The following is an 18,337-nucleotide window of genomic DNA, read 5'->3' on the forward strand; positions in this document are numbered from 1 at the left end:
ATGGTACTCCAAATCCAGATCAAGCAAGAGACAAACCCTATGGGGAGAGCTGGGATGGAGCCCCTTTGGGGTAAGGCCCCACCACAGACACCTGTCATCTCCCACCCTCAGGCCTAACACAAATTTAGCTCGCAGAGAATTCTGAGCATATGCTCTGTGTCAGGTACACCTCCTTCAGCCTCTTATAGGTTGGTTTTGGGACTACCACTTCCAGGTGCCCCTCTAAGCTGGGACCCTGCGTCACCATCATCTCTATGGCCTCCACAGCCCCCGGGAAACCCACCACTAATCACACTGGTTGCAGCAGACAGGCTCTCACCCTGCTCCACGTTCTGTGCCCTGTTGGAGCCAGCCTGCTGTGGGTTCTGGTGGGACAGAGCACTTGGCTTTGCCTACTCAGCAGAAGAGCCCTCGGACAGGGCCTGGCCTAGACACCAAGAGTGATCACTAAATCCTATCTTACTGCCTCTGTCCTACAGCTGGTGGCCTCCCTAATGGCTGTCATCAAGTTGATTTTTTCACAATCCCTTTCCTAAAGTTTATCAGAATAGCTACAGTAGCAAAGACAAGGGCCAGGACCCACAGACGGCTAAGGTTTTGGGACACCTGAGGCACGGTCTCAGCCCACCCATCTTCCGGATGGGAGGACTGACGCCCGGAGTACTGCAATTTGCCCAAGGCCAGCAGCTAAGTGCCAGGACGGTGGCAGGAGCCAGGTCTGCTCCATGAAGACCTTTCTGCAGAGCATCGGGGAACTCTAGGAGCAGATGAGGGGGGAAGAGGGAAGGGCTGGGAGGGAGCCTCACCTGTTTCATTTCCTGTGGGGTGTACAGCATGGTCCGGATGATCATCACACGGTCCAGAAGGTCAAGGGGGATGCCATGAGGAGAGGTGATGTCCTCAGTACCCCTGCAAGAGCCAGAATGATCACATCACCCAGGCCTCTCTGAGACCAGAAACTGGAGACTGGAGACATGGCTGAGGTACTCACCATGACAAGATAGGCAATTCACATCCTCAGTCGACCCACAACCACAGAGTGAACCAATTAACATTCAGGTGGCATCAAAAGCAACTTCGTTATTGTAGCAAATATCAATACAACAGGAAATTGGGGAAAGAGGAAAAAAAGGCCACCTAAAATCCTATTTAAAAAACTCATATAGGGGCGCCTGGGTGGCTCAGTGGGTTAAGCCTCTGCTTTCGGCTCAGGTCATGATCCCAGGGTCCTGGGATTGAGCCCTGCACTGGGCTGTCTGCTCAGCAGGGAGCCTTCTTCCCCCCACCCCCCTGCCTGCCTCTCTGCCTACTTGTGATCTCTGTCTGTCAAATAAATAAATAAAATCTTAAAATAAATAAAATAAAATACTCTTATAGATATTTACCAAATTTTCATAGAGATGCCTTTATAAGTCACATTAAGTGTGTAGTTTTTTGTTTTTTGTTTTACTTTTGTCCATGTTGCTTCAGTCTTAATAACCCATCAAGGGGGCACCTGGGTAGCTCAGTCAGTTAAGTATCTGCCTTGGTCTTAGGCTGTGATCCCAGGGTCCTGGGATTGAGTCCCATATCCCCACATCGGACTCCCTGCTCCATAAGGAGTCTGCTTCTCCCCTCTGCCTCTGCTCCTCCCGACTGCTCGTGCATACACATGCTCTTTCTCACTATCTCTCAAATAAAATCTTAAAAATAAATAAATAAATAACCTATCAAGTATTTCCCTTAACCCAAACCGTTGGGCATTTAGGTAGTTTCCAACTATTGCCATTATTAATGATGTTTGATAAATAATTTCATGCATACAGCCATGAACATTTCCTCAGCAACTCTGAGTGCCTGCTATAATCCTGAATACGTCTGAATGAATCTCCACGGCTACACGAGTGATCTGATCTCAGTGCACTGTAGCCGGCACCAGGTATGCTAAATTCTTAAATATTTTGCTGCTTTAATGGTTTAGAAAAAGAAAGGGTGACACTTTCTTTGAATTTACATTTCCTTGATTACTAATGAATCATTTCAATGTTTCCCTTATATCCATTAATTATTTTCTTTCTTTTTGGGAACTGTCTAATCACGTCCTTTGTGCCTGTTTTTCTCTCGAATCCTTAGTCATAGGAAGGGTGGCCCAGGAGGGAGCCCTTCCAACCTGAGGCCATGAGACACCAGCTACCCAAGAGGACATGTGCCGAGCAGAGCTGGCAGCACATGAGGCCGGCTTCAGCCTCTGTGTCTGAAGCCCAACGCACTAGGCACCCCTGCCCTAGCCTCCGGGAGTCATGGCGGCAGCCACTTGATGTCAGCACTGACTGACTCAGCATTCCTGAACTTATCCCAGACTGCACAGTCTACCGTCGTAACTCATCAGTAGAACACAGAACAAGGCAGGTCATTTGGGTTTAGTTGTTAATATTATCAGAATATTCAGTTTCAGATATAAGTGAGCATTCAAGAAATATAACTTCAGTAAAGAAATCTAGCTGTTGAAATTCTAGCCAGTCAGTTGAAGTGTAAATGTATACTGACTACCGCAAGCCTAAAACGCCTGGAGGCACACTACGACAGCGTGCTAAGTAAAAGAAGCCCGTCATAAAAGGGCAGATGTTGTAGGATTCCTCTGGGGGAATAGCGAGAAAAAGAAAATTCATAGGCACTGAGTACGGTGAAGGTTACTGAGGACTTGGGGATGGGGAAGCCTGGACTCACTGCTTAATGGGCACAGTGTTTGCAGAGACAGGAATGTTTTCAAGACAGGTGTATACTTAAAAAGAACTCAAACTGCAAATTCCATTACAGAAATTTTCCCAAAATAAAAACAATTCAAAGAAAGAATAAAACGCTTAAAATAAAAACATTTAATGAGTAATTGTTACATCTAACATGAAAAAACAATTAAGACCTTTTAAAATAGGGGCACCTGGGTGGCTCAGTGGGTTAAAGCCTCTGCCTTCAGCTCAGGTCATGATCCCAGGGTCCTGGGATCAAGCCCCGCATCGGCCTCTCTGCTCAGCAGAAAGCCTGCTTCCCCCTCTCTCTCTGCCTGCCTCTCTGCCTACTTGTGATCTCTGTCAAATAAATAAATAAAATCTTAAAAAAAAAAAAAAAAAAAGAACTTGGACCTGGGGCTTCCACCCCCCGTTTCCTTAAAAAAACAAAAACAAAAACAAAAAAACAAAAAAAAACCTTTTAAAATAAACAGGGAAATAGACTAGTAGCAAATATAAACTTCAGAGAACACAAATCTCACCCTTCAAAAAATATTTCTAAAATAACAAGGAAGAATTATAAAGATTAAATTCTATCATGATTCAACTCTCAGTGTTTGGGATGCTTATGATCTGCACATTCAACAAAATAACCTTTGAAAACAACAACTGATTTTCAGGTATCTAATTCTGTTTAGGTGGCAAGTTTGGTTTTTTTAAGTTCTACTTGGGATTTCTCTTGAGAATTCTTTAAAAGATCTCAACTTTGCCATGTTAAATATCCCAAACTCTGTAACACTCATGGTAAATCATCTTCGATTCAGTTGTAATAACAAAGATAAAATGCCTGAAGGAAAAAAGGTTAAGGGCGTCTGGGTGGCTCAGTGGGTTAAGGGTCTGCCTGTGGCTCAGGTCATGATCCCAGGGTCCTGGGGACCTGGGATCAACTCTCACATCAGGCTCCCTGCTCGGCAGGGAGTCTGCTTCCCCCTCTCCCTCTCTCCCTCTCAAATAAATAAATAAAATCTTGGGGCACCTGGGTGGCTCAGTGGGTTAAGCCTCTGCCTTCAGCTCGGGTCATGATCCCAGGGTTCTGGGATCGAGCCCCGCATCGGGCTCTCTGCTCAGTGGGGGGCCTGCTTCCTCCTCTCTCTCTGCCTGCCTCTCTGCCTACTTGTGATCTCTGTCTGTCAAATAAATAAATAAAACCTTTAAAAAAAAATCTTAAAAAAAAAAAAAGAAAATTCTTAAAAAGAAGAAGAAGAAAAGGTTAGAAGAAAAATGAAGTACGTCTAATCAAATGTCAAAATTTCTCATGGGGACTTGAACCACGGCAGACGAGGGGAGCAGCAGCAAACCACCAGCACTGCAGAGCAGTCCCTGGGTCTCCACGAGGTCAGCCTGGATGAGTGAACTTATGGGAAGATACAGAGTGAACTTATGTGAAGATGAGAAACAACACAGAGCTTCGAGACAGATTATATGCTTCTCATCAATATTTAAACGTGGTATTAAGAGATGTGGGAGAGACTGTGACTACCACAGAAATTAAAGAGGACACATGCGAAGAGATAGGTGAATCAACAAAATGGAATACTGCGATGCTCTTCATCCAGGCAGATGGTGTTGCACAAGCTGCCCCTCCACTGAGAGTTGGCTGGACCAAAGAATTTATTGTGTAGGGAACACAGGAGAGTTTGTAATGATTGCCTGTACTTAAGGTACAGAAGACACTCAAAAGAGAAAACTGCATAAATTTCGATATTAAGAACCAAGGATTCCTCTACTCCTGAACAATGAGCTGATTTGCAGATAACCTACAAATTCTTTTTTTTTAAAGATTTTTTTTATTAGAGGGGGAGAGAGTGCACGAAGAGAGAGCACAAGCAGGGGGAGCAGCTGAGGGAGAGGGAGAGGGAAAAGCAGACTCTCCACTGAGCAGGGAGGCTGATGGGGGGCTTGATCCCAGGACCCCGGGTTCATGACCCAAGCCAAAGGCAGATGCTCAACGAACTGAGCCACCCAGGTGTCCCTAACCTACAAATTCTTAAGCTAAAGGGCATCTTTATTTTTCTCCAACCTTTCCAATAAAGTCATTCACCAAGACTCTTTTTCTGGAGCTGATCTGCTCCAGTTTATTTTTTCAGATAATTTCTGATTTTCTTCTTTAAATTTAATTTGATATTCCCTTTTTTATGCAAAGAAAAAAAAAACAAGAAAAAAATTCTCATGATTTTGAATCCACAAAATTAAAAATTTAAACAAAAAGTTCCACTTAAAGAGTGCCAAGCAGGGCGCCTGGGTGGCGCAGTTGGTGAAGCCTCTGCCTTCAGCTCAGGTCATGATCTCAGGGTCCTGGGATTGAGCCCCACATCAGGCTCTCTGCTCAGTGAGAGCTTGCTTCTCCCTCTCCCTCTGCCTGCCTCTCTGCCTACTTGTGCTCTCTCTCTGTCAAATAAAAAAGAAAAATCTTTTAAAAAAAAAAAAAAAGAGCACCAAGCATTCTTCAGGAATTAAAGCTGAAGCATTTGTTCAAGCTCTGAATATTAGGTACAAAGTTTCTTTTAATTAGTAAAAAATGGTTTCTGGGATTCTTTTCTGCAAAAGTCCCACAAAAGGGTCACATTACTTGCTAAGTGGGCGAGGGAACAGAAGCCCCTCTCTACCAGTGCTGTCTGCGTGGGTGGTGAGCCCAGAAGGAGCTCTTGGTGCAGAGCCCTCACTGCCTGATGAGGCTGCCGTAATTGTCATTAGATTATACAATCACTAATAATAAACTGTAATAATTACATTTTGGTTAAAACTGCAGATTCACAAACATGGTGCTCCGAAGGGGCACGTGCACCCGAATGTTCATAGCAGCAATGTCCACAATAGCCAAACAGTGGAAAGAGCTTAGATGTCCATCAACAGATGAATGGATAAAGAAGATGTGGTATATATACACAATGGAATACTATGCAGCCATCAAAAGACACGAAATCTTGCCATTTGCGACGACGTGGATGCAACTAGAGGGTATCATGCTTAGCGAAATAAGTCAATCGGAGAAAGACAACTATCATATGATCTCTCTGATATGAGGAAGTGGAGATGCAATGCGGGGGGATTGGGGGAGGTAGAAAAAGAAAAAACGAAAAGATGGGATTGGGAGGGAGACAAACCATAAAAGACTCAATCTCAAAAAACAGACTGAGGGTTGCTGGGGGGAGGGGGGATGGGAGAGGGTGGTGGGGAAATGGACATTGGGGAGGGTATGTGCTATGATGAGTGCTGTGAAATGTGTAAACCTGGCGATTCACAGACCTGTACCCCTGGGGGTAAAAATACATTACATGTTTATTAAAATAAAAAAAAAAAAACAACCTGCAGATTCATTCTTGTATCCAGAGGCTCCTTTCCAGCTCTGGTGTCAGCCCAACAAGCCATTTGACAATTGCTCAGACTGCGTTAATGCCGTACCTCTTCCATAGATGCAGTTTTGTGCTGCGACGTCACAGGTCTAATTCTCCTGGGAATCCAACATGGCCTGTCTGCAGAACAAGGTCACCGCGCATCTAGAAATGTATCCTATAGCTATGCCTACAGGTGCAAAGGGTTGACTCATCTTGAATGCCTCTATCTTACTACTACAACTCAGGACTTACCCGCTGACACTTTGGACATTGCAGAGCAATTAATTTTTGTAGGGGCTGCTCCTGTGCATTGTATAGGATATTCAGCAGCCTCTCTGGCCTCAACCCACCAGAAGCCAGCAGCATCCTAAGTCGTGACAAGTCAGAATGTCGCCAGCTGAGAATCACTGCCTGACTGATTCTTTACATAACCCTGTGGCTGCAGGGACACAGACACCACAAAGCTTTTCTGATGACAGGAGACACAGCAGACCCGGACAGAGAGCTAAGAAGGAAACCATTTGCTTTTCTGAGGAGGCTGCCAGAGAGATTCAGTGACGAACACGTGGTCCCGAGACAGCCAGACATCTACATGCAAAGAAGTGAAGCTGGACACACCTCTTATACTACACACAAAACTGACACAAATGATCATTAACCTAAATGTAAGGGCTAAAACTACAGAACTCTTAGAAGAGATCACAGATCTAAATATCTGTGACCTTAGAAGGTTTCTCAGATATGAGACCAAAACACACAAGCAACCAAAGAAGTAACAGAAAAACTGGACTGCATCAAAACTTAAAGGCACTATCAAGAAACTGAAAAAACCACCCACAGGATGGGAGGATATATTTGCAAATCATACATCTACTACAGGTCTAGTATCTAGAATACACAAAGAATTCGCTAATAAAAAGACAACCCAAACAACAACAACAAAAAAGGGCAAATGATAATAACAGACAATTCTCCCAAGAAGATATGCAAATGCCTGAAAACACATGAAAAGATGCTCAAACTCAACAGCTAGATGCCAGTCAAAACTACAGTGAATTACCAACCACATCACACCGCTTGGAAGGCCAGACTGTAAAAGATGGTACTAAGTGTCGTCTAGGATGTGGAGAAACCAAACCCCTCAGACACTGCTGGTGAGAACAGTGCAGCCACTGTGGAAAACAGTCTGGCTATTCCTTGAGAGATTAAAAGGGGTTCCCATCTAACCCACTAATTCTACTGATAGGTATGTCCCCAAGAAAAATTAAAACTGAAGTCTACATAAAAAGTTGTACACAGATGTTCAGGCAAGAGTACTCATAACAGCCACAGAGCTAAACAACCCAATCACCCAATGTCCATCAACTAACAAAAGGGCCAATGTATGACTAAACATTCCATTTTGGAATACTACATAGCCTTAAAAACCCACAAAGGCTGACACAGGTTACAACACGGATGGACCTTGAAAACACTATGCTCCATGAAAGAAGCCAGGCACCAAAGAGCAAAAGGTGTGCGGTGCTGTTCATACGAACTGTCGAGAGAAGGCAAATGCATAGAGAAACTAGATGAATGGTTGCTGGGGGCCATGGGGAGGGAGCGTGGGGGAAACCAGCTGGGGGTGAGGCATGGCAGCAGGATCACTGTTGATGGGTGAAGGATTTCTTTCTGGGGTGACAAAAATGTTCTAAAATGGATAGTGGTGATGGCTGGACAACTTTGTGACTAAGCAAAAAAAACCCTGAACTGTATACTTTAGATAGGTGAATCATACTGTATTGAATTTTATGTCCATTAAGCTGTTTTCTTCAAATGTACCATCTTCTGCCTCAAGAACACACTGAGTGGAGACCACACTGTTTCTTAAGTCTTGCTCTTTGGCGCAACACCGTGACTTGTGGAGAGAAACTCCTGCAAAGACTCCTTAACCCCGGGAGCTATTCCCCACAGGAGAAGACCTCCCAAGTCTGGGGAGCTGGGACCAAGGCCGGGCTCTCATTTAATGGCTGAGGGTCCTGGCACAGAAGGGCCTTCTTAGGGCCGCAAGGGAGGGCGCCCGGGGGTACCCAGGAGGAGCCTGAGACCTCAAGGTGCTCCTGCAGGAATGGCTCCCCCTCTCCTGTGCACAAGGAGACATGACCTAGAGGAAGAGGGGGCAGTGACCTGCACCAGCTCAACCCCCCTCCACCCCCCACACCATCAAGAAACAGTGCAGGAGAACAGGGGCGGCAGGAGCTTTGGAGCCAGCCGACCCTCAGACTTGTGGCCCATTCACGTCACCTCCCATGTGAGTCTGGAAATAAGGTCACCTGCCTACAGAATCGTCAGGATGCTTGAGATTACATGGGGTAACCTATGTAGAGTGCTGTGGACTGTTTTGGGCACAGAGAAAGCCCTCAGTTACAGGGAGCTCTCTCCCTCCTCTTCCCTTTCCTTTTGAGCTCTGAAGGTCAGACACGGTTTTGAAGGGCAAGGAAGGTCAACAGTTCCCTCCAGAAGTAAAGTCTATCGGGAAGCAAGTCAGATGTTGCCCAAACTGTACCAATATTCCAGAAATGTCATCACTTCACATCTTGTTGGGAGCGTGGGCTCTGAAGTCCAACACCCTAGGTTCAAATCCCAGCCTTATTGCTGAGCTGTATGACCTTGGCCAAGTCCCCCATCATGGGGGAGCCTTGGTATCCTCATCTGAACAGTGAGGTGCCTTCCTCAGTAAGTTGAGGTGTGACCAGCAGTGTACACAGAAGGTGTGAAGAATGGGGCGCCTGGGTGGTTCAGTGGGTTAAAGCCTCTGCCTTCGGCTCAGGTCATGATCCCAGGGTCCTGGGATCGAGCCCCGCATCGGGCTGTCTGCTCAGCGGGGAGGTGGATGCCCTCCCACCCTTCATCTGCCTGCCTCTCTGCCCGCTTGTGATCTCTGTCAAATAAATAAATACAATCTTAAAGAAAAAAAAAAGGTGCAGAGAAGGAACAACTCAGTATATGCTGGCTCTTATTTCTTTTCTTTTCTTTTTTTTGGCTCTTATTTCTACCGTTGCTAACTGCACATCATTCTCAGCACTACAACAAAATCCCTACCAGCTCCAGGACTTCGCACCAAAACCCTCATCTAGAGCAGACGCCCCGATTCTGGTTGCTTCAGCAGAGCTGCAGAAAGCGCCACACTCCGAGCACCTTCCTCCCACTGGGGTGACTGCAGTCTGGCAGCCGTGGGCAGCCAGAGCCCCTAGCAGCCCTCGGTGAACTCTGTCTGGGGACGCTGGGGCCAGGTTTCCCAGGTTTCCGGCTGACCAGCGCTCCATCCCCACTGAGCATGTCCTGAGTTCAGAACCACTTTCCTGGGTGCTTTCTCCTGGGTGGGAAGGGTCTGAGAGAAGGTACTCTGAGTCCTAAGAGTCTGCTCCTGTCAGAAGATGCCAGGCTCCACTGGCATCTGCTGGGCTTGGTGATCTGCTGTGAGAGAGGAGCCTGTTAGCAGACCTCCCCAGTAGGGGGCGCCATTGGCCCAGGCTGAGCTTTTCATCAACTTCCAGACTGAAGCCAGGCCTGACCAAAGCAAGCACAAGTCCAGCAAAGCTACGGGGTCTATGCGACAGGGGTGCCAGGCTTGCGAGGCACCAGGCCACAAACCAGGATTCCAGGGGCTGCCCAGGCAGCCAGCTCCTCTCACCAACGGCTGGCCTGGCCCTGGAACAAGCTGCCTTCTCCCCAAGAATGCAGAAAACACCTGGGATGATGGTCTTGTCAAGACACCAATACAGGAATTCAAAGAGTGACTACAAGCTGCTTCCACATGAACTTGAACCATGTAAGCAAATCCTAATTCTGTGCCAGAGTGATCACCTGAGAGGTGAGCTGCCCCAGAGCCAGAAGCACAACTCTGGAACAATCAACGGAGACAAAGCCCTGTCAAGAGCCAGCTAAAGTCCTGGATACGACCCACCATCATTCAGAGGCCAGTCTAGGTGAATCAGCAATTTGGGTTCCTAACTTGGTCTGACTCCAGCTCTGTGCTGAGATACCCATGGGCCTTAGGGTCTCTTTCTAGATTCCTACCACCCCTACTGCCAGGAGCACCCAGTGTAGAACAGAGCTCTGTTCTACACTGCTCCCTGGCAGGCTTGAAAAGGGCCTCTGGCCACCCTGCTTCATGCCCCAGCACTGTCAGGACCAGGCCCCAGCCTTCAAACAGGAGCACAAAAAATCAGAAGAGCGAGAAAACTACGAAGGACAGGGCCCTTGAGAGCTGGGAAGACAGTGTGTTGTCCGGGGCTCACCTGCTCGTTTGCAGAGTATTCAGGAGAAAAAGAACCTCGAGAAAGTCCTCTGACCTTGAGCATCATGCAGGCATGTGCCTTCCAGGCCTCAACATCTACCCTTCCCAAAGGCAGGCCTAAGGGGCGTACTGGTGGGGGAAAGGGCAGGCACCAGTGTGGCTCCGGGAAGGTCTGGGACAGAGAGAAAATCCTGGTTTTGTTACTGCTTTCATTATCAGAAGGCTCCAGGTCCTCAGCCGATCTTTATGACCAGGAGTTATTCTGCCATTCTGCTTCTTCATCTAAAACACAAAGCCATGAATACTTACCCCCCACAGCTAGTATGAGGATAGAAATTCACATACGTAAGGTCACTCAAGGTCAGCCTGTCTGACCTTGCCTTTGCTCATTCCAACGGAATGACCGAATCACACCACACCGTAACCCCAGAAACTATGTGGGAGGCCCTCATATTTAGTTAACAGGGTGACTGTTGCCTTTGGTGGCCATGATGGAACATGGCTGATGCATGAACTGCCTGTGAAAACAAGCCACTTTGGCAGGTTGCTCTCAGAATGAACATGATCTCCCTTCACCTCCATCCTGACTCATGACATCATGGGTTGAAAGTGATTCCAGAGGAAAACATGAATCCAGATGGAAGGCGGAAAAGCCCCACAGCCAGCAGGGAGCCACCCTACCTGATGACACAGTTGCCTCGGTTGGATGCAAAGATGACGATGGGGGCGATAGAAGATTCCAGGGCCCGGTGCAGGTAGGTGAAGCACTCGATGTCCAGCATGTGGACCTCATCAACAAAGAGTACACCTGGAACCAGCTCAGCGATGCCCTGATCAATGTACTTATTCACCACCTTGTTAATCTCCCCTCGAAGTTTGTCTAGGAGACAGTAAGAAGACACAGGCAAGGTCAGGTGGGGAAGCGGTCACCTCTTCTCCTCTTCCCCCAGCCCAATTTGATCCAAAGCCAAGTGGGGGGACCACTTTTACTGCTAACTTCAGTGTCATGATCTGAAAATGGGGATAATCACCACGGAGAAGTCAAAGAACTGGCAGCCTCCCAGGTTCTGTTAAGGCCGCAAATGGCTTTTACAGTTTTGCGTGTCTTTGCAGAGGCGTGCGTCCCCTGGTCACTCTCCACTTTGCCTTACTACTCACACCCGCCCACCCAGGGCCCTGCCACATCCCAGAGACACAGAAGTTGGGGAACCCTGCGTGAAATGAGTTTTCATATGTAAATTGTCCTATTTTGCACTCAGCAAATGACACTTTCTTTTGGCCCTGTAGGACAAAGCTTAGGTTAATTAACTTTCAATCAAGTGCCTAGATGGAGGAATCAGGTGCGCACAGAATCCTTTCTGGAAAGAAGCCTGTGAGGAATGCAGGTTTTGAGGAAAGGTCCAACCTCAGAGCTCTAGGGGGATGGTTGTCTCAAGAGTTACATGAGGTCAGCTAAGGTCACCGTTCGAGCCGGCCCCTGCACTTCCATGAGAGGGAGCTGCTCACAAACACAGAGCACGAAGACCTGCTGCTCATCTCCCACCGAAGCCAGGAGGCTGGGATGCGCAAAAGAGGAGGTCATGGTGGAGACACAGAAACTGCTCTTGGCAACTCTACTAGAAAGGTCTCAGATCACGCCACTGCCTCACATGGAACAGACAACAGAGGCTCTAATGTCTCACATTTTAAAGTGACAGAGCTGTAGGTGGGGCTTCGAAAAAAGACGGATGTAGCCGTTGGGAAGAGAAGCAGGGTACACTTAAGGTCCACAAGGAAGCAGCAACATTCCTGCCAGGCTCTGGGAGGTGCCCAGGCAGCTGAGCCGGGCAGGCTGTGAGCGGCCTTGAAGCTGCCGGGTGAGGGGACCTGGGACCGCGGCCGTGGGGCTTGCTGTGCTTGGAAGTGCCTGGCAGGAGCCATCCTGCACAGCCAGAGTGACACCATCCCCATTTCCGGGACCTCGAAGGGACCAGAGAATGCGATGGCCTCCATCTTCAAAGAAGAGAGCGAGGATACTGAATGCACTCAAGAGGGTGTGCCAGCACCCGGGCCAGATGGCACACGGTATGCTCTACCGGGAGCAGTCTAAAGCAGTCGCAGACCGCAAGGGGGAACTCAGGCTCCGAATGACAAGGAAGAAAGAACTGGTCCCAAGGCATTTCCTCAGGTCCGGAAAAGCCTTACACAGTACATCAGAATCCAGGGCCCTAGGTTCTGGTTTTTGCTCACAGCCCTGGCTATTTCTCTAACCTGTGATTTCTGTCTTCTTCGGCTTCATTAGCTGGCCCATCATAGACAGGATGTCTTGTCCACCCTGCAAAAGAGAAGACTCACACAGTCAGTCCTGCTTTCTGAGGCAGCTGCAGAAGTTTCACTGCTACCATCACCACACTGCTTCCCAATGTCAACTGGACATGGGCTCCTGGGTGTAGAGGCCCCAGACACCCTCACGGGAAAGCATGAGGAGCTTCTAAACACAGAGGAATTTTTAAGAGGCTCCCCTTGGCCTGCAAGAAGGAGCACAATTCCTTCATGGCCTGCCCCAATCTCCTTCTCCAGCCCGTATCCTTTTCAGATCCCGAATTCTCTGATTAGCACACAGGACCATACCCTTCTCTGAACAGCCGTGCTCTTGTATGATTCAGTGCTTCTGCATTCTAGTCCACCTGCCAGGAAGCACGGTCTCTCTTCTGGGAAGCTCCAGTCACCCATCAGAGCTCAGGTCAAACGCCCTCATGGGGCATCCAATGCCTACCCACTGCCGATGCTCTGGTTCCCAAGGGGACGAATAGACTGTTGCGGAAAGCAAATTATCTGTGTTCCCACGCCTCCCCTCTCTAGACTCAACTGCACAGTCACTTTCAGTGAATACTGACCTAGAGCTGTGTGGTTGGGAGGCTGACCCTGCAGGACAGCCGGCTGCTAACATGCTCACCACCCACCACGCCCTCCCACCGGCCCCTCCCAGTGTGGTCCACAAGAAGAGGGGCTGTTCTGTCACCTGCCTAGCATTTCGTCAGCCCGTTCTGGCCAGGCCCGGGGACAGAGGTGGAGGTGCTCACCAAACGCTCAGCTGTAAAATGTAGTGAGTGTTTCCTAAGAACCTACAGCATCTGATGCTGCAGGGTAGGAACTATTAGGCCTGCTTCACAGAGGAGGAAACTCAAAACCAGAGCGCCCTAAATCACATAAAACCCAGGGACACCAAGCGATTAAATGGCCGAGCTCATTAGTGTCAGAGTGACACAATCCCTGAATTCCAACTCTTGGTCAAACACTCTAACCAAGGTGAAGGCTGGCTTGGGGAGGCTGGCTTGGGGACAGCGGTTCCACACACGGAGGGACCTGTTGTCTCCAAAACGATTCTTCAGCAATCCTCTGGCCAGGGCTCTAAGTGGCGAAACACCCAGGAATCAACTTTTTGGTTAGAAAGCCTATTCCCTGCTAGTGCAGAGGTGGACGCTTTAAGGATGAAGAGGAAATCACACTGAAGGACTAGCAGCAGAGGAGAGCTGGGGTTTTATAATCATACATCTCGCAGAGAGACCTCATAGTCATACTGTACTTGCCCCACATTCTGCTAGTCAAGGCATAAGGACCCATCCGGTTGGCATGAGGAGCAGACACAACTCCTGCTCTGAGCTAAAACACTGAAGATTTTGCTAAGCAGGGGGAAAGACACAGCTTTGTCAGGCTTTCAGAAATCCTGCAAAGGGCTCAAAGAACACTCCTGCCCTCCACCATTAACACCCAGAGAATCCCAGGCATGAGCCTGCTTGCTGGAGGGAAGCCACGGAAGAAGCTGGCTAGCGCAGGGCCAGAGGCTTGGCTGGGATAAGAAACAATACACATGAAATCATCTGTGACTAGAGCATTTGAATCGGAACAAAGGAGTCCCTCGTAGCTCATGTCGATGTTAATTGCTGAACATTACAGATAGAAAAGGACCGTCTGCCCTAAGAAATGGCAGCAAGACTGACAATTCATTCCCAGAGCTTCCGCGTGCACACAAAAGGGCTCGTGCGCCAGGTCACGCCGGCCTCAAAGCGGTACCTGCGGCCGTGCGTTGGCCACATCCAAGTCATGCAAGGTCACATCCTGGATGATTTCTTTCTTCTTGTGCACATCCCCCTTTGGCAAGGGGACATACTCTTCAGCTTCAAGGTCGAATTCGGTGGCGTAGGTATCACACCTGCCCTGCCTCTGCAGAAAGAAAGAAACCTGAGTGCCCGCTGAGCGGTGGCTGCCAAGTCCCCAAATGGCACAGCGCTAAGTGAGATAAAAGTCTCCGTTCCCAGCCACGGGCCTGACAGCCTACTTGACAAACTCCAAGTGCACCCCACGCCCCCGCTGCCAAGAGAAGGAAGCTATCTGCTCATCACCGGGCTCCAAAAACCCAGTTGAAAAACACCTGATACTTTCTCCAAGAATCTTTTCCCCCACTCTCCTTCTTTTAACTGTATGCAATTCCTGATAAAGGGCAAATCCAGTAGATTAACTGGAGACGGAGGGAGCCGTTCAGACTCTTTTGTAGGTGGGTGATTTATCGTATGATATGAAGTATTATGCTCATCCATTAAACAGTGAGGAACACTGTACAGGACACTGAAAATCAGATATAAAAAGAATGCCAACTAATGCAGCATTCCTTTCCACATGCATATATCTTGGGAAGAAAATACCAAAGAGATAAAAGGAAGATTAAACACACTGCACACTTCAATTTGAAAATGACTACAGTTGTTCTGCTTTCTCAGCCGGTACTCCCCCTCTAAACAGGCTTTAGTATTTTTCGAACAGACTGTCTGTTTTAATCATGAGAAGGTTAAAGAATGAAGATAAAAGGAAAGCAAACTTTATTCAACATAGAGGGGCAACTGCTGACCTTCCCTCAGCACCCCCACCAGATGCCAGCCCCTCCCCACACCCCATTACCCCCTGAAGGTAGCACCCCCACCTCCCCGCCCCCTATCACCTAGCCCTCCTCATGCGAACCAGGAGTGGTGTTACCTTCACAGCCCCACTGTTGGCTTCAATGTAGATCACATCTCCAGCCTCTACCCGTTCTTTCTGCAAACTTTCAAAAATGCTGGGGTCCAGCTTAAAAGAAAAAAACAAAACAAACCCAAATACATTTAACTCCGGGAATTGTAATACATACAGTATCTATTTCTGACATGCTGTAAGGCCCCTTTCCACAAGAGACTTGAGGTAGCTGATGACTATGGAGAAAGTGTATCTGTGCAGGGTTGGGATAAGTGTGTGCATCTGTGGATATGTATGTGTGTGTCTGTGTGTGTGTGGACATATGAGACAACTGGCTTTGGGGATGTGTGTCCTAGAGACAGCAGGAGAGTGAGTGCACACAAGGGGAACACGAGGAGAGACCTGTTATCCTCCTTCCTCTTACTCCTGAGGTTGCAAACTGACAAATATGGCTCTGATTGCTTTCGGGTGAGGTCTGCACTGTCTGCGTGATCACAGGCCCTATGACCCCCTTTTGAGATTGCGCTCCCTACTTCAGCTCCTCTCCTCCTCACCTTGGGTGGGAGTAGAACTTCCCACATGTGAAGCACCTACTGGGAACCTGCTTGCTCTTCGTGGCTGGCACTTGGTGGTCCTCTGATTTTGGACAAGGCTCTCTGAGCCTCAGTTTCCTCATGTGTACAATAGGACCCAGGTGTAAACATCCAGAGGGAAACACAAAGCAAGCCTTCTGATTCAAATCTCTGTCTGCTCCCCGGGGCCTGCCTGCTTACACCTCCAGGAAAGGAGGGAAGCATATTTTTGACCACAGCTTTTCTTCTGATTGTCCAAATTCAGGCTACCCTTCATGTTCAATATTCTAAGACAGCATCTTTTGTCAGGACTCGGGATTTGAACACAAGTTTCCGTTAAACTTCAAGGAGAACTGTTTTTCTCAAACTTTATATTTATTTTATAATGTGAAAAAGACTTGGGCTTTCTCTCAAACAAAATTAGAGTAAAAACTCGGGACTCAGTGAAAGAAGCCAGACACAAAAGAACACATGCTGTATGACTCCGTTGATACTGAAATGTTCAGAAAAGACAAATACATACAAACAGAAAGTGATCAGTGGTTGCAGGGCGTGTGGGTGGGAATGGGTGCTACTGTCACCGGGCAGGAGGTTTCTTTCGGGGTGATGAAAATGTTCTAAAATTGAAAAAATAAAATAAAATAAAATTGGACTATGGTGCTACCTATACCATTCTGTAAATAGACTAAAATTCCTTGAGTTGTATGCTCAAGATGGGTCAATTTTATTTAAAATTAAAACTCAATAAAGCTGTTAAAGATAGCAATCACAAGAGTAAACCCGGGGCTCTGTGTCACTGGCGGGGTAGGGCCCAGCAGCCTCCTAGAGCATGAGAACAGTGCTTGGTAAGCCCCTGATGCAGGGCCTGGCACAAGCGAGGCACCCGATAACGATGGCAAGTACGATCATTCTCCTTCACAATTCAATACCTACACCAAGGACCTGAGCTCCGTTTGTCCACATACCTTGTATATACGCTCAAAGTAGCTAGAAGTACTCAATTGGGAAGAAAAAAAATTTCGTTTTCTCCCTTAGGTTATCTTCTTGAAGAAACTGTTTAAAGCAGCCCGGTGGAGAGCTGGAATGTAAACTGTGTGCCTTACTTCAGCTCTCCTACACTGGGGAGTATTCCTTTTTTTTCCTCAAGCATTTTAATATCGGTTAATTTCCCAAATGAATTGACTGAAGATGTAATTACTGGAAAAGCGGCAGATCCTACCAAGAAATCTAATTAATACAGAATGGGAGAGAAGAGGGGGAGGTTTAAAAGAGATATTTGCAGAGGCAAGTTCCTGAGATGGAAACCCTATTAGGAAAAAGAAAAATGACCCTCTGAAGAAGTGACATTTTTATGATCTCCATAAAGCAGTGACCAAGAAACCACCTTACAGAATCAAAGAACCATAAAATCCATAAAAAACCATAAAAAAAGGAGAGAGAAGATGGAGAAATTATATGGTTAATCTACCACAGTTCGCAGATGGACAAACGGAGACCCAGAGAGCTCGAATGACTCCCAAAGGTCCCCCAGCAAGTTGGAGGGTGGACAGCATAATGGCTGGGATTCGGACAGTCTGCTCTGCCACTTAACCAGCTGTGCGAGCCCAGGATAAGCACTTAACCTCCTGATGAGGCCTCGGTTCCTTCATCTGGAACATGAGGGAAATTACACACACGGCACACATACATGTAGAAAGCTAGACATGACAACAGACGAAATATCTGTTAAAGCACTTAGCCTGGGCCTGGCACACCCAGCAAGTAAGAGCTGAGATGCTATTATAATTATTATGATATTGTTTATTATAAATAAGGCAAAGCCTAGGGGTGCCTGGGTGGCTCAGTGGGTTGAGCCTCTGCCTTAGGCTTGAGTCATGATCTCAGGGTGCTGGGATCGAGCCCCACATCAGGCTCTCTGCTCAACAGGAAACCTGCTTCCTCCTCTCTCTCTCTGCCTGCCTCTCTGCCTACTTGTGATCTCTGTCTGTCAAATAAATAAATTTATTTAAAAATAAATAAATAAATAGATAAGGCAAAGCCTACAATCCCAATTGTGGCGTTTCTTTAACTGAAGGCTCTCACAATAACATCAAGACTTACCACTTCTCAGATAACTAGGAGCTATCCCAAAGCTACAATTTCTATATCCTTCTAAGAACTCTACAAGATAGGCAATCATTATCCCCATTTAATGGATAAAGAAAACTACTGCTCAGAGATTAAATCACTTGCCAAAAGCCACACTGGTATCAGCAGCACAGCCCGGTCTCCCTTTCAGACTTTGCCGCACACTCCAAACCACACTCCTCCCCTCACTGGGCGCCCCTATCCCCAAGGCTGACAGGACAAGTGTCTGAGGAGGGTGATGGAGGGCCTCCCACACCGCCACCACTATGGCTT

General features: G+C 47.6%; 1 protein-coding gene across 1 annotated transcript in view; it reads right to left on the minus strand.

Moving 5' to 3' along the window:
- Window positions 1-18,337, minus strand: part of RUVBL1 (RuvB like AAA ATPase 1) — a 44,537-nt gene that overhangs the window by 5,171 nt on the left and 21,029 nt on the right. The window contains exons 5-9 of the mRNA XM_080826591.1: window positions 15,390-15,479; window positions 14,433-14,582; window positions 12,630-12,693; window positions 11,061-11,259; window positions 807-909 (exon numbers count right to left, since the gene is read on the minus strand). Coding sequence (XP_080682717.1) covers window positions 807-909; window positions 11,061-11,259; window positions 12,630-12,693; window positions 14,433-14,582; window positions 15,390-15,479 — 606 coding nt within the window. The remainder of the gene's footprint in view (window positions 1-806; window positions 910-11,060; window positions 11,260-12,629; window positions 12,694-14,432; window positions 14,583-15,389; window positions 15,480-18,337) is intronic.

This window comes from Martes martes (genome assembly GCF_963455335.1).
Source record: "Martes martes genome assembly, chromosome: 1".
Classification (NCBI taxonomy): Eukaryota; Metazoa; Chordata; class Mammalia; order Carnivora; family Mustelidae; genus Martes; species Martes martes.